This window comes from Drosophila arizonae, chromosome 4 (genome assembly GCF_054131065.1).
Source record: "Drosophila arizonae isolate 15081-1271.41 chromosome 4, UAZ_ARI_1.0, whole genome shotgun sequence".
In the NCBI taxonomy this organism is placed as follows: domain Eukaryota; kingdom Metazoa; phylum Arthropoda; class Insecta; order Diptera; family Drosophilidae; genus Drosophila; species Drosophila arizonae.
The window spans coordinates 22,410,095-22,427,569 of record NC_142924.1 but is presented as its reverse complement, the minus strand read 5'-3'; the positions used below and the strand labels follow the sequence as shown (position 1 = coordinate 22,427,569).

Sequence of the window (17,475 nt, the reverse complement as noted above, 5' to 3'; positions counted from 1 at the left end):
TAGAGCTTAGTATATTACAAATTGAGTCAGTGGTAACTTAAAGTGATTTTAGTTCCGGAACTTAGTTCACAATCAAACAATGCATTAGTTCACAATCGGTAAGCGGTATCAAAATAATGAGCCTGTCGCTGGTTTGGTTTATGTCTAAATGGCCGAATGCTTTGAACTGCCTGTGAGCGAACTCTAATTTGAAGAGTGGAACTAGGTAAAAGGAGAGCAGCAGGAGGAGCGGTCTGTTGAAATTGTGGTTAATGTGGTTGGGGTTTGATTGGGGCATTCCTTTGAGGTTGGCAAAATATAATTAATTATTAATTTTAAAGGAGAGTTTATGTTAGTTTTAAACTGCGGTTAGGCGAACTAACCAAAATAGGTTAAAAGCTGGATGGGAACATGTGGAACATTGTTTAAGGCTCACAGCTGTCACAGTCAGTTCGCATTCGCACCATTGTTGTGTCTATCTTATGATCGAGTCTCTTATACGGTATTACGATTTACTATAGTTTACGCTTTACTTTTTACCATTTACTGTTTAGTTTTAGTTTTAATTTCTTAATGGGGTCTGTCGTATTTTGTTTTTGTTTTTCTTCTGGTTGTTGCGCTATAAATAGTATTTATTTCTTAGGGTCTGCATTGATTCGGGCTGTTGAGTAGTCTAACTGTGGGGATCATATATATGTATGTATATATATAATGCATATGTCGAATATGTATTTGTATTACATTTCATGCAGGAGCTATACACAAACACTGATGCTTAGTTTAATGCTATGATGTATGTAACTATGCCGTTTGCCGTTCGCTTTTGTTTATTTGTTTGATTGATTGATTGATGTATGTATGTAATGGTATGTATGTTCTTCTTCAGTTTCGTCTTTATCTACTTTGTCGTCCTCTACTATGGCTAAAGACACTGCTACTACTATTTTATTTACTTCTTTTTTGTTTTTTTGGGATTTCTCTTCATTATTCAATTTTTATTATTTTCAGCTACTAACGACACATTTAAATATTTGCAACTGCTCTACTTTAAAATAGTTTTTAATTTTATATCATCGTATCATATGCCAGTTTCCACTATCTCACTATCTCACTTACCCTCACAATATCTTACGCATTCGCACACTCCCCAGCCAATAGGCTGTCCCCTAGCCCCACAAAGTATGCTACACTCTTTACTCTATACTCTTCGATTCAATTCTCAAAACTATTTGCTATCGTTCTATTTGCTTTGGTTTTTGTCATATTTCATTTTGTTATTAACCTATTTTCTTCATTTGTTTTTGTTCAATATTGATAGCTATGCGTTTGCCTTTTATTGCTTTTACTTTAACTTTTAGGTTTATATTTCTTTTTATTTCTATATATATATGTATGTTTACATATATATATATACATATATGTATGTATATATATGTGTATGTAAGTATATTTAAGTTTAGTTCTCTATTAGGCTTTTCTTTTATGTTTTGGTTTTCTTTTTGTATAGGGAGTTTTCTTTTGCGCTTTTCTCAGGGTTTGTTACGTTTCATTTTTTTTTTTTTTTTAGTTTTTGTTTTTTCTCAAAATTAAGGTACACATTAAAAATAGTTAGGTTTTTACTTTCTCGCTTTAGGTAGGTTTTGTGTTTTACTTTTATGTTCTATGTTCGTTCTATGCCTTTTGAAACTGAACTAAAAATGGAAAACTTTCAATAAGGGGCCTTAATGGCATAGTACTCTACTAACATGCAACGATGATTGTGTTCTCTGTGCTGTTGTGTGTTGTTTGGCTTTGTGCTGCTTTGACTGTGCCCAGGTAATTGTACAGGTAGCAGCTTTACGAGCACAGCTTTCCAGCCATAGACAAAGGATTTGTTAGCTTTGACTTTGGCTTTGGCTGTGGCGGTGGCGGTGGCAGCGAAGAGGCAGGAAATTAAGAAGCTGTAATTGCAACAAACGAGCAGCTAATTGGAAGGACTTGGAAAAAAGTGAAAATAAATAGATTAGCTGACTTGAATAGAGCTGGGAATAGCTGAAAAGTAGAGCATTAGTTGAGTAATGCAGCGACTCTATGTGCAGCTGTGGCAAGTAGAGGCGAGTCTCTGATATTCCACTCTAAACAAATGACAGGATTTCTGTATAGATAAACAAATATAAAAGAGCTGCACAATCAGTTGCTTTGGCTATATCTAAATAAGCGCCAGCCTTAGTTTAACAAACTTTGGCAGCAGAAGTCAGGGCTCGTTAGCAAAGTCTGGGCATAAGAAAACTGAAAGGTAGCTCAGCTAGCCATAGAAATTACTCGCTCAGTTTTTGTATGCTTCGAGCTTGTTATTGTTGATTACTTAAAATCAATCCTCTAAAGTTACACATCTACATGCATACATATATATATATGTATATATATATATTCGTATATTTTCTTTTTCGGTTTCTCATATTGTTTTTAGTTTCTGTCGAGCTCTGTTGCACATAACTTCATTAGCAAGAAAGAAACTTTGCACAAAAATCGCCTGCAAATCTGCTCTGGAAAGCCAAAAGCCAAAAGCCAAAGGCCAAACGCCAAAAAGCACGCTACATTTTTTCTATTTGTGTGTGTGTGTGTGTGCGGCTGTATCTGTATCTGTGTATGTGGGTGTATTTGTTGCTTTGAATTGTATATGCAGTTTTCGTTTACTTTTTTAGCTTTACTTTTTGTTACTTTACTTTCATTTCGATTTTATATGTATTTTGTTTTTATTTTAGGTTTTTTTTTTTTAGATTTTTAGTTTTTGTTTCTATAGTTTTTTAAACTATTTTCTGACTTTTGTCGTCGTAGCTATCGCAAGTACATTTTCCAAAACCGTTTTTGTTAGCATTTAACTAAATTATATGAATACTTTTTGTTATTATATTATTTTTTTTTGTTGTTTTTGGTTTTTGTTCAGTGTAGATGTTGTCTGTGTGGTTGTCGTTGTTGTTGTTGTTGTGGGTGTAGCTCTTGCCAAAGGCCAAAACAAATATTCAATCGTCAAAGCTTTAGTCTCTCTGTGTGCATTCGGTGAATCTCTTAATTAAAATGTTGCACAAAAAACCGGCCAAAGCGAGACTCCGAAATGGCACAGAGCTGGAGCCGGAAAAAGAAAACGGTGAATACCTTTTGGCTTGTTGCACACTTGCCGGCTTTCCTTCGCCAGCCATTCTGGAAGGGTGGGGCTGGTGTGGGTGCTTTTCCCTAATTAGACACACTCATTGTTGTTTTTTTAGTGGGTCAATGCTTTGTGCGCTTTCAGGCTCGGACGAGAAAAAGTTGCATGCCAAGTGGACTGAATGCAGGGGAAAAAAAAAAAAAACACAATAAAAATAATAAAAAGTGTGGCAGAGAATACACAAAAAAAACCTCAAACATTTTGGCCCATATTTAGCGGCCACGCCCACAGGCGCAGCGCCCGAGCTTTCTGCACAACAAACTTTGCATATTTCTATTTCTCTTTTTCAAATTCTAACAGAGCTCGAAATTATTTTGTAGGTGTTTTTTGTATAAAGGTGTGTGATTGTATATATACATATATATATACGTGTGTATATATATTTTGTTTTTATTTGTGACCAACATTTTGTCAGCTTGCGCACGTTCCATTTCATATGTGTTTTTGTTTGTGTTTGGTATTTTTTGATTGTTTCAACTTTGCATTTGCCAACTTGTCTCTAACCCATAGTTAATGCCATAGTTAATAGCAGTTATCCTAAAAATATATACTTATAGGTTTTCCATATATATATATATTTTATATATATACATTTATGCTATATATATATATATATATATATATATATATAGACTCATGCAGCAATCGCGCGAATTGCTCTGCTTTTTTGTTTTGTATAAAAATTTTAACTTTAGTTTTGGGATTTTGTTTTCTTTTTTCTCTTTATTTATTTGCTTTGCTTCATGCTTTGCCATTTTGTTTTTTTTTTTTTGCTTTTTTTTATTATTCATATTTTCGGTTTTGTATAAAATACTCACATTCACATTTACAACTACGAACCACGTAACTACTTATAGATGTATTGTATTGTATATATAGACTTTATGGTAATAGTTATTTATATGTATATGTATATATAAATGTATTCATGTGTGTATGTATGTATATATATATATATCGTAATCGTATGTATGCACGTATGTATATGGTATATTTTAACTACCTCCAGCTAGAAGTTATATGTGTGTATATATATAGTCTAGGAGTAGCCTATATATACCTCTATATATATCTAGGCCCATTCGAAATACCTACTCACACACCCTGTATAATGCTTAGCTCCTCTCATTGGCGAAATATCTGACCGAAAACCGAGTTTGTTTTTGCTTTTTGCTTTTTTCTTTTGCCTTAGAAGTTGCCTTATCGAATACATATATATATAAAGTATTTACAAGTTAGATCTAGCATACAATTAGTTATAGCTAGAAGAGAGACAGAGTTGAACGATATAAATATATATATACGGAGAGAGAAAGGCAACACTTTGAGTGTAGAGCATTTTGTGTTTGAGTTGAGTTGAGTTTATTTTAGAATAGTAACTGAAATAGAACCTAGTGTTGAATACATAAATGATATTCAGCGAGTATTATCATAGCTTACAGAAAATCAACAAAAATATACAGTAAAACTATTATAATAGATAGATGACAGATGATTTAAAGAAACTTTCTTTTCGCTTAGTTGGGTTGGCCCACAACTCGAATTTTCATATATAGTAAAATATCAATTTAGTCTGGGTCTCGGCTACATTTAACTGAAATTATAGTTGACTGAAAAGTTCGCTTAGTCTTTGACGTCATTTCTCAAAAGCAAGTCTTTCCAAACGTTTTAAACTAACTAAATAAATCTTTCTTTTACTTAGTTGTTTGTTTGCTCTGTTTCTTTTCTTGTTTATATATGGACGTATAAATGTTATATGTGTAATGTATGTAGTTTATGTTTAATGCCTTTTTCTTATGTTTTTGTTTGTTTTCTTTTGTTTTCTGTTTCTTATCTACGCTTCGAACTTAGTTCCTTAGTTTGCGCTCGCTACGAGTGACTAAACTTAACTGGGCTTTAATTATGTGTTGTGTGTGTGTGTGTGTGTATTATGTTTCGCGCTTTATGATCTATGCTTTATGCTTTACCTTTATCTTTATCTATGATCTATATGTACGAGTATTTTAATGTATGTTTAGCTTAGTCGCCCTATATATATATATATATCTAGATGCCTTTGCTCAAGTGGTTTTCTTTTCTTTTGTTTTCTGAATCTCTTCAGTTGCGATTGTGTCTTGCAATGTCCAACAAAAATCATCAGACGTTCAAGCTTTACATAAGTCAGACCCGATATACCATATATATATATATTTCATATATATACACTATATAATGAAACTATTCTGTAGAAGGAATGACTGCTCTAGGTTTGCTTTTGTTTTTTGTAATATCGTATCGTTCTATATGTATATATTTGCTTTCTTGTATATCATATAACGACAACAACAACTAATTATTGCTTTTCGGTTTTTTAAAAAATGCGGTACGCGAATATTTCTTTTTTTTTCGATTTTCTTTCTTCATTTCATTTTTTTTTTTTTTTTTTGATAATTTTTATGTTGATTCTCTTTTATCATTTATTTTTTTGTTTGCTTAAGGTACCTTAAAATCAAATCATTAATAATTTACTAAGAGCTAGAACAAAAATAACAAAAATTTGCGAGACTTCGGCATAAATAAAACAGTGGGAAACAGCAGGAGACGGTGAAGGAGACGGACACGGAGTGGGAGGGGAGGTAGGTGGGTTGGTAGTGGTGCCATAAAGGGTATCTAGCTTATTATAAATAATTAATATATCTATTTTTTTATGTTGCTTTCGTATTTTGTTATTTGCTGTGTGTGTGTGTGTGAGTGTGTTGTCTGTTGTTGTTTTGTAGTAGGATTAAGAGCTGTCATTTATAGTTAAGGAGTTGTAGTTGCGTTTTGCTTCTGCTTTTTAAGTATTTATGTATATATAGTGTAGTTAGACGGTGGTGCCTGTGCTGCTGCTGCTTCTTCGCTCTGCTGCTTCTTTGCCTTTTGCTGCGCCTGCTGTGGATAGTGCTCTGCTCCTCACGTCCTGGGCAACAGCAAGAGCCACCAGGAGGCGGCGCCCAGCCACAGCCACAGCAGACAGCTGCCGCTGGTGAGCTGGTTGCAGTTGCTGCCGCTGGCGCCGCTCAGTCCGCCGTGGCCGTCGGTCGCCGAGCTGCGACTGCTGCGCGCAGCTCCCTCGATGATGTTGTTGTTGTCCAGCTCGTGGAGCACCGGCAGCTCACTCAGATCCGCAGCGGGCGCGGTGCGCTCCGTGATGGGGGCGAAGAGCCGCTTCGGCTTGCAGCGCTTGTGCTTCTTGTAGGTTTTGGTCACATTTATGCTGTAGCCTTCGAGAAACTCGGAGCCCTGCAAAAAATGAGAGGAAATGGATAAACATTAGCGCTCGCTCTGCATCTAATAAATTACAGCATTAATTAAATTTTTCTTCATTCCGCAACTATTATATTAGACCGGCTCAAGCAAAAGGCCCGCGCCCACAGCACCGAGAGTGAAAGGAAATTAAAAGAAAAATGCTTTTATGTCTTTGTTGCTGGAGCCAAGCAGCATCCAGCCAACCAGCAAAGAGCCACAATCTCTGCACTCATTTATAAATACCATAATGTTATACATATATAATAATTTCTGTGTATGTCTGCTTGAAAATTCACAAGAGTTCTGTACAAGCGCTGTGAGTTATGAGATACTTAAATGTAAATAGAGATAAGGTGAGTAAAGTTATGCAGTTTAAACTGACAGCTGAGCTGGCTCAAGCAGAGTTACGTAATGCACAAACCTAACGATGTGAGCTAGTAAGATAAACTGCATGAGGAATACATAAATGTATATAAAAGTACGGAAAATTCTTTAGCTCTGTAAGGTAAGCTGTGTAGGTGGTATTCTGAACCGGTGAAAAGTGCGGCTGGAGCCAGTGGAATAGGGCAATAGGTATTCTTGCCATTTTCTTAACAATAATCAAATCAAAGATATCTAATTGAGTATTTATTGTATATGCATTGTCACATCATATTGCCGAATATATTTTCAATATGCAATTTTCGGCATCTTGAATACAATGCGAACCTGATCGGATCTGCTCTCTATTTCGCTCTCTCTTGAATTTAAAACAGGTAAGCGAAAATAGAGGAAATAGATGACGAGAATAGATAATGCGAGCAGCGATAGAACAAGCCCAAATGCTGCTCCTACAGATCCGATTCCAATCAGATAATTATTGTTTGATATATATGAATGTTAATTCCTAACAGTGTATATATACATCTATTTCAATTAAAACAAATTTACTTATATTTTTCTATTAGCTATTTTAATTCATTTATATACATCATAATAAAAGCCTCAGCTTATCAAGAGTGACAAATGCTAATTGGTCCAGTCTTTCTATCTCTCTCTATTCTTATAAGAAGGAACTGATATACGCGCTATATTTAATCTGCATATTCATATTGGAATTGAAATCTAGAAATGAAATTGTGCTCGTGGCTCCGAGTTGGGCACTATTCCAGACGATTGCCGTGATTAAACATACTTTATGCCGCATTTAGACGCTCAGCTCGTTGTGGCTTCAGGGTGCAAATCTACAACACCTACACACCTATACACCTACACACACACACAAATGCCCAAGCACAATACGAACACAATGAAGCCATCAGATTTGTCGTTTTCCACTCCTCAGATCCAAATCCAGCGGGCAAAATTTTGCCTTTTAATTACGCTGCATAAATTTGTGTTTATAAATAGGCAATGGCAATGGCAATGGAACTGGGCAGGACACGCTAGGGTCTGTTCTGCTATGCCCTTCCCTCTCTCTCCCACACTCTCTCTTTCATTCCCACTCTGTCTCTGTGCGGTCTGTGGGAGGGATTCGCGAGTCTCGACTCTGGATTTGGGATCTTTTTGGGCCTGCGGTCAAATGTTTTATGGCCGTCGAAAAATATCTAAATCGAGTGAATGTCTGCATTTTGCCAGTGGGCGTGCCGCACGATGGGCGTGAGAGACTTCATAACGAGTGTTTACTAATAATATTATGCAAATCGTGCGCCCGGCCAACAACATTGGCAACAGGAACCAACGTTCCGTTCCGTTCCGTTCGTTCGTTTGTTTGTTGTTGGCTGTTGAATTTTTCAAAAGGCATTTTCAGAATCGTTTTACGTTCACCCCCAGCACAGATCCAGGACAAAAACAAAAACAGAGAAAAAGTGAAAAAAATAAGGAAATACTTGACAGACATTTGCAGGTGTGTTTGGACAGCTTTCATTTTGTGGGTGGCTTTTGAAGGTGCCTGTGGCTGGGGTTTGGCTTGCCTCTTGTTATTGTTGTGGCCACCAACCCACAGACAGAGACAGAGAGAGAGAGGGGGTGGGAGAGGGGGGGCAGCAAGAGCGACAGCATAATTGAAAAGGAATGCACGGGTTTGCTCACGGGGCCAGCAAAATTATAAAATGTGCATAAATTTAAAGCCCTAATTGCCGTGCTTTAAGCCCACGCATGGCCAGGATTTCGTATAGATTCCTTTCGGATTTTGACATGCTAATTAGCTGAGGGGCTGCCCCTGATTTTGGGGCGCTGCCCATTTCAGCGACTTTTTGATATGACATGGGAAATGCCCAAATACGCTTTCGGGTTTTTTTCCCCCAGTAGTCTACCCCACCTGGTTTTATGCTAATTAATGTTGCCAGGCAATTTTTGTTGTCAGACAGGTGTAACTTTCGCTGGAATTTCGGGCAAAAACAATAGCATGTGTGGTAATCCCCACTCAGTTTATAAATACAACTTGTGTGAAACGAATCCAGTTAGGAAGGGCTTAAAATAGTTCCCCGACTGAAGCAGTTTATTATGGCAGCTGAGCTAAGGGTCTGTGGGTGCAGCAGGGAATTGATTCGAAAAATGAAATCTAAGGAAAGATTATTGGCCTTTGTGCTATAAGCTGGATCTAATCGAAAGCTAAACATTTCAAAACTATTTAAAACTTTTTAATTATGAAATAAAATTTATGAAATTTATATTTTTTCTATACTTGAAAACTAGGCCTTCCAGCCCAACGAGCATCTGTGCAAAAAGGGGGAAAAACTCCTTTGTCTGCTTCAGAGCGATTGATAATTTTTTGTTTGCCAACTATGGCCAAATGGAGCAAGTTTTTGCCATCATTCTTTCAGTCTCTCTTTCAGTCTCTATCTCTTTGTGAAGGTGCCTTGTAAATTTTCACGGTAGATTGAACGCCATTTACCTTTCAATCTGCAGTGGCTGGGTGACATGTTTGCTCATAATTTGCCAGGGCTGCTCAACTATTTTATCGGCTGGATAAGGTTTATTCTCGCGCTGCTAATTTGAGCGCTGCGAGGCTTTATAAATTCGATGGGTATGGCCGATGCCTCGGGGCAGCCTCAATGAATTATTAACTTGACAGCTGAAGGAAAAAAATAAAAGCGAAAGGCAGCGGCAGGGAGAAAAGGGAAGAGGAAGAGCGAGAGAAACTCAAGCCAAGCTGGAAATGGTCAACAACATTTAACGCAATAGCACGGAAAATCGATGACAATTCAAGCGTTGATAATTTTGCTTCCCACCAGCCAGCGGCACAAAAAAAAGAAAAGAATTGAGAAGAAAATGGCAACAATTCCCAACTTAAGCAATTTCCTACAATTTTCCAGCGACTAGAAGCATGGTCATATGGGAGCATTCATTCAGCCAGCCAGTCACTTGGTGGGTGGGTTAGTGGGTTGGTGGGTGGGTCGTTGGCTGGACGAATCGCTTGAGCCATTGGACGTGAATTAGTGTGGCTGACTGGCAGCTGGCTAGCGACTTGGTTTTAGTGTGTGACCCATTAGAATGATCGTTGTCGAAGCTGTACGTGTGCGCCGGCTGATATATATGTGACCTGGTTGGCTCGGCTCTGCTCTGTGTGGTCCGCTTGAGCCGCGTCTGGCCCGTAAAGTGGCGCTAACAAACTCGAATGCTGCCCATTGCCAGCCATCGAGCCATCGAGCCAACCAGCCATCAGGCAGCAGGCAGGCAGAAGGCACAAGGCAGCCAGCAACTGCAATTGATTGCACTTTATAACGTGCGGTTTCCGGTAGACATTACCCGCTTTGCTGCAGCCACATTATCCAAGCCCTCTCACGGCCAGCCAACGGGGGCGAGAGAGATAGAGGGATGTAGCCAGTGGGGCTGCGGACGCAACTGTGAGACTAGGATGCCTCTAATGTCTTTTGCCCATACTCCTCGCGATGAATAAATGAGCACTTGTCTAGCATCTGTGTGTGTGAGCGGACTGTGTGTGTGTGTTAGTGAGTGTGACTGTGTTTGTGTGAATATCCGTGTGTGTGTGTGCGTGGGTCGTTGGCTCTCAAACCAACCGTCAGCAAGAAAAATTATCCCAGATATTGTCTAGCAATTTAGCTGATTAAGCTGATGGATGTAAAGCAGCAAAAGCTGCAGCAAAAAAAAAAAAAAAAAAAGGAGAAATGTAAAAATAAAAATGTTTCCAGCGATCAGAGAGCAGATAAAATAGAGTTGACATGCGAAGGTTAATGCGATTTCAACTGTGACAGCAGCTTACGATGGCCATTCCTCTTCAACTGTATATATACTATGCTGGCATTCGAATTCCTATAGCAGCGCTAACGAGCATTTTTCATCCAGCATTGACTGTATCTCTCGATATATTAACTGATTTACGTTTATGTAAGTGAATAATTAGCAATTTATTAAACTTCTTTTCATGCTTAATACTAAATCGACTGTCTTGCATGGCATCGTATTGAAATCAAATTCTCTTTTTTATTCTGTTACTTCATTGAGACTGAATTAGAAGAGTGTAATGGGAGAAGAGAGAGACATTAAAATGAGGATGCGCTATTCGATTGACTCAGTGCCACTCACTTGCATATGTGTGAGTGAGATAAACAGCGCACTTGTTAAGCTCTTTAAACAAGTAGCAGAGCTTAAGCTACACTCTAATAAGATCAAGACGTAGCTCGCACTCGTTTCGTACGCACATGTTTATAAACGAATAAGCGGGACAAGCAGTGTGTGCACTTGGCAAGCTCTTCGCGCAATCCAATAAGAGAAAGTTGATGCCTCCAATCCAAATTGATTGCATGTTTGCATTGGTATTTGCATGTGTGAGAGCGAGATAACAAGTGCTCGCAACTCTAAAAGCAACTATCAAGCATATGGCTGCCACTATAAGTATGTGTGTATGTGTTTAATTGTATGTGATTTTGTGTATATGTGTATTCAGTGAGTTTTAATGTAGTTTACATTCGCTGTAGACAGAATGTTAGAGTATATATCCTTCGCTTTCCGTTCTGCTACGTTTAATTTGGGACTTTCACTTGGTTACACTTATCGCTTTGGGTAAATCGAAGTTGCTTACTCACCGGTACCACATGATTTTTGGCTCCCCAGCAGATGGGCTTAAAGCTGCCTTTGCGTGTTGCCTCCTGAAACTCGCCAAATTGATTTTCCCAATCGTAGGATATCAGACGTGCCTCCAAAGTCATGCCAGCCAATTCGGGCGGTGATGAAATCAGCACCGGATTTGAGTCGCTGCAGAGAATGGGAATGAGAACGAGAAGGAGAAAGTATAAGAGAGGAGCAAAATAACATTATTAACTTTATTATTATTGTCAACTTTGATTAGGACTTAAAATTTATTACAGCCCCAAAAGGCGCTTTGCCAGCAGATTTTCAAATACTCCCGCCGGGCCCAAGGACCGCCGGCCGGAGGGGGCTTGGCAACTTGGTAAGTCGGCGCAGATTTGCGCGGGCTTTGCGCTGTCGAAGGGAAGTTCAGGGCAAGACGAACGACCAAAAACTTGAGCTAATTAATCTTTTAGATTTTCATTTGTGACGCGTCAAATACGTTACTTCTTGGGCATGCCAGGACCGAGGGTGACGCGACCGAACGAAATAAAAACCGCACTCGAATAAAGAAGGGCAGACAGCGAATACGAGGCAGGCATTCGAAACCCACCAGCAAATGGCCCAAAAGTGTAAAACCTCAAAGCAGTTGCCTCTCCGTGCCGCAATCAGGGGCGTTGTGGCAACCACTTTTGCAGGCAATGCGGCCAAAAAATAGCTGTTGTTTGCAGAAGGTGCTATGACTAATGAGCTGGCTTAGATTTGTTTCCCCCCATTCTTCTGTTTTTTTCTGATCTGTTTATATATCTGTTTTTCTGTTGCTGTTGCTGGTTTTTGGGCATTAAGTTGGCAGCTGTGTGAACCCCTTTTTGAGTTTAGCTCATCATTAATTTCCCTTGTCACTTCTTCCTTATATACATTTATAAATAATTTATATAATTTAATAACTTATAAAAAGAATCCTTGTTCTATATATTTATATCATTTATAATGCTCTCTGGTCTAGCTTCACATAGTTTTGTTAGACTCCCACAGAATTGCTGGGCGCTACGCCTCTGCATCATTCGCGCAATATAAATTCCTGATACATTCATTTCATTTCATTCATTCCCTCTATTCATTTATTTCGCCCGTTTCGTTTGGTTTCGTTTCGTTACGTTTCGCTTTGTTTCGTTAGCGCCATCTATGATTGCCAACTGGCCCCACGGGCCATGCACCGCTCGCCGTCTCGACCGCCCTTACAATTAGGCTAATTAATTTTGTTCTTTGGCTGGCATTACGAAAAATGTTGCTTTAATTTTGTAGCGCACACACAGAGAGAGAGAGGGCGAGAAGGGGAGATAGAGTGAGACACCCACACAGTAGCAGTAAAATATCAGGCAACGCACATTTTCTTTGTTGTTGCTCGCCTGGCAGCTTCCTGTTTGACTGTGTGTGGCCGAATCCTTTGCAAGCCGCAAACAAATCTCTTTTAATTAATTTATGATTCCACTCAATCCGCATCGAGGGTTGCATGATATCACACAAGGGGCAGACAGCCCGCCGTCCGCAAGCCGGCTGGGCGGGGTAAGTGGATGCTGCTGATGCTGCAGCAGCGTATGAGAGAGCCGCAACAATTTGCGGTTGGCAACACGAAAATATTAATGTCTGCGGATTGATTGCAGCCCGCCTCCTGCCACGCAGCGAAACCACCCACAAAACTAAAAACTGCCCACTTGTGCGAGTGTGTGTGGTCATGTGTAAGTGTGTGTGTGTGTGTGGTGCACGCCGTACGGTAATGCGCGTAATAATAATATATAAAATAAAATATTGCATTCGTCCATATGTTCAGCACAGTTTGTGGCTCGTGTGTGTGGCTGCTGTGTCCGTGTCCTGTGTCCGTGTCCTGCGTCCTGCGTCCTGCGTCCTGTTTCCTGTGTCTTGCATACGTGTATCTTTTGACATTCCGCCCCTCTTACCCTGCTTGGGTCAGTGTTTGCGGTTTATTGAGCGAACCATTGCGTCGCAGCGCATCGCATGGCATCGCTCAACGCGTCGCTAATATATCCGGGCGCCGCATGCATGAACCGTAACCTCCGCCAGCCGTGAACCGTGAACCGTGAGCCGTGTGGCATCATAATAAATATAAATGCAGTGGAAAGTCAGACAGCTGTTGCTAATGCTAAAAGGCTCTTGCAGTGGCACTGGCAATGGCAATGGCAATGGCACTGGCAATGGCCATACATAGATTATGCTGATCCCCTGTGCGCCCTTCGCCCCTTCGTCGTGAATTTCTCTGGCACTCCAGCCGCAGTCTAACCGCCACATCAATCGCTGCCCGCTTTAGTCTTATGGCTGTTGACTTCATTGGCACTCAGTATAATTAAAATTATGAGCCAGCATCAGCAGGAGAAGCAGGACAAAAGCTGTGACTCCACTTTGGTTTGGCATTGTTGATTATAAAATCGAATGGCTGCCACCGCATCACAATGCACATGCATTTTTGGTGGGGCTGGCTGGCCGCGGCAAAGGCCCGCAGGCCATAGATCCTAAGCCGCATCGAAACTAGGAGCTGGGCAGCAGCCAATCGACCATGCAGCAGCAGCAAGAGCAAGAGCAGGAGCAGGAGCAGGCGCAGGAGCGGCAGCAATTCCAACTGCAACTGCAACTGCAGCTGCAATGCGAGTTCCAATGGGTTTATTTATGTAGCGTTATGGCAGCAGCCAGTTGCCACTGTATTGTTGTTGTTGTTACGGCTCTTCTTGCTGCTGCATTTATGGGCCAAATTCAATTTTGAACTGGCATCCCAATTGCAATTGGCAGCAACGGCAAAAAGCAAATGACAAATGAAAACTTAAATTGCACAAATAGCCAGAATGCTAAGGGCCAAATGGACAATGGACAATGGCGATTGTCTGCATATATAAGCAGACCCACGTCTATAGATAACTGTAAAGGCATTCAGTTATTGTATAGAGATAGATGTAATATATATATTATAAAGTATTAAATTGACTTGAGGCAAATGTCGACAAGAACTTCCTCAAATAGCCAGGATAACTCTGATGACTGATGACTGATGACTGATTACTATTTATTTCTGCTATATTTTGTGATAAGTAAATATATATCAATATTGAATAGGATACATTTTTTATTCATAATTAAGGCATAAGTTGGCATTGACTTTGAGTTTAGATTTAATTAACTTTTCGCTTTCTCTTGAATTAGATTTGATGTTCAGCGCGGATGTACAACGATTCATGCTTTAATTACAAAAATATCTATTTTGAATAAGACAAATCGTCCATTCACAAATACACCTGAATAAATAACATAATTGAGGCGTGGGTTGGCATTGAGTTTCCCATCAAGGCGAATGACGAAACTAGGTTCGATATGTAATCGATATTCTACTCCCATCCGTGTAATAAATAGAGCATATTGGTTTTGTGTTATGTAAAATAATACGAAGTTCCCAATATAATAATTATTAATTAAAATGCGCTTCACTACGATATCGATTGCTATTTATGCTCGTTCATAAAAAAGCAGAGTATATTGGCTTGCTGCAAAAGTAACATAATAAAATGTTCTCAATATAATTATTATCTTTTCTGATTTCTATTCATAAGCGAAAAAATAACAAAAAATCGATTTAAAATTCAAATATAATTGAATTTAAGCGCTGCTCAAGCTGCTACCCAAAAATTCATTAAGAATAATTGCGGCACGCAAAAACAATAAAAAACGAGCCACAGATTAAAAATGCCAACCACGTGCTGTCAAGCAATTTGATATCCTTTGCCATTCACGGATGGAAAGATGATGGGCGAGTGGCGCAGGAAAAAGGAAACGCATCAATCGAATGGACGCTGCTTGTATAATGAACGCCGAAGATGAAGAAAATGTGTAAGAGAAAACGAAGTCATCAAGCGATAAAGGATATCAGGCAGGATATCGAAGCCTTAATGAGCTGCGCGCTGTGCACCGTGCAAAAGGTAAAAACAGGAGCGCCGCCATTAAACCGACAGATATGCCTATCAATGTGGAGGGCCTTCAGCAATTAACAAACAACAACAGTATAATGAACCCAATTTCATTGACAGACAGAAGCGGAGAGAGAGAGAGAGAGAGGGAGAGAGTGAGAGAGGCAGAGTGAGAGTGAAATACACAACTTGAATAATTACTTTCTTTTTAATGTTGGGTAATTTAAAATGGAACCCGCTCAACACACACACACACACACACACACGCACGTGCATAAAAAGTGCCCACACATGAGCATACAATTAAAATTAATTTCGGTGCCATGGCCAGTGCGTAAATTGTGAAAAACCACTATCACATTATTTGGCCCGTGAAAAAATCAGGCGGCCAAAACCCGAACGTAAATTAAGCCAATAACTGTTGGGTCACGGGCAAACGTATGTCTGTATCTCTCTCTCTCTCTCTCTCTCTCCCTCTCCCTCTCCCTCTCTCTGTGATCAATGAAGCCCAAGCGGTAGCTCGACAATGCCCATCACGACACACACTACAATCAGGCGCCTCCGTGTGCGTGTGCGTGTGTGTGTGTGCATGCATTGTGCTTTATGTCCTTGGCTCTGGGCTAGCTGGGCGTTGGAGCCTGCCACAACGCACGCTAACGACTCCAATGAGTTTTGCATGACGACAACGACAACGACGTCGACGACGACGGCGACGATGATGATGATGATGATGATGATGATGACGACTACGATGAGTACAACATTGCTTGTCCTGTCCATTGCAGCAACGTCCTGCCATGGCCAGCCCTCGCACGGCCCGCCCTTGCCCGGCCGGACTGTGACCCGTCTGGCCATAACTTCAGCCAGTTGAGCTGCCGGCTCGTTAGTGTGTGGGCTGGTCAATTGAGCCACAGTTGAACTGCAAACAATTTTTGGACTATACATATATATGTAGATGCAGCTCAATCGACTCGAACTGCCAAACTTCCGAACTCTGCTGCTGCTGTTGCTGCTGTTGCTGCTGTTGCTGTTGCAACTAGTCGCAAAATCCGTGCGTATCAAATTAAATTGAATTCGAACCATAATAAGCAAGCAATGGACTAGAGGCAGCGCGCCGAGGGTTGTCATGGCAAGTAGTAGTAGTAGCAGTCCATAATTACATTAGTACGGAAGCCCAAGGCTTGGCCAATGCATGATTAGCTTATCATTCATGTGCTGTGCCAGCCAGACGACCAAATTACGCATTGCAGGAAACTTTAAGCGGCATGCCAAATTGCAATTGCAATCTACTCGAGCATCGACCACACACTCACACACTCACACACTCACAATTGACGAGTTCCTTCAGCAATAACACATCATATTGCTCGCGATATCGTCTGACTTATATGGCAAGTGGATATTGATTTGTTATTGGTTTTATAGTGGCTTGACGTGAAATAATTCCCAAAAGGCTTAGGCATTGATAGATTGGTGGATAATTTGCTACGCCCTTTGCTGGTAATTAACTATTCCAACTACTCTTTTCTGTTGCTTTACTATTGTACACCATAGGTGTCTGTTTTTCTCTTTCAAAGTATTACGATTTTTATTATCATTTTTCCATTCATCATTCTATTATAATACCACGATTTTGTTTATCATTATTATACTACTTTTGTATAGTATGTAGTATATAGTTCTACTGTTTCAGAATAATTCTTTCAAGTAGAACATTATTTATGTTATATTATTTCTTTATCATATTATTTCCATATATTATTTATTTTCATTCAATATAGTTATTTCTATTTATAGGCCTTTCTCTTAATTTGCATTAATATTTTTTATATCTATTTCTTTTTCTAATTTCATGACAACAATTCTTCATGCATATTTTAAAGGATTTGCTCTTCATACTACTATTTATTTAATACTATACTACTATACTATGACTTTATGACTATTTCGTCTATTTAATTATAGTTATAGAATCAAATTTTCATTTCTTTATACCACTATTATATCATATTTTTCCATATTCTCTTTCAATTTCAGAACTGCTAAATATTTAAAGATCTTTTG

General features: G+C 39.4%; 1 protein-coding gene across 1 annotated transcript in view; it reads right to left on the bottom strand.

Moving 5' to 3' along the window:
- Positions 1-1,227: 1,227 nt before the first annotated feature.
- The window catches only part of olf413 (DBH like monooxygenase olf413), a 153,444-nt gene continuing 137,196 nt past the window's right edge, over positions 1,228-17,475 (bottom strand). Inside the window, exons 10-11 of the mRNA XM_018007531.2 lie at positions 11,461-11,629; positions 1,228-6,427 (exon numbers count right to left, since the gene is read on the bottom strand). Coding sequence (XP_017863020.1) covers positions 6,098-6,427; positions 11,461-11,629 — 499 coding nt within the window. The 3' untranslated portion in view covers positions 1,228-6,097. The remainder of the gene's footprint in view (positions 6,428-11,460; positions 11,630-17,475) is intronic.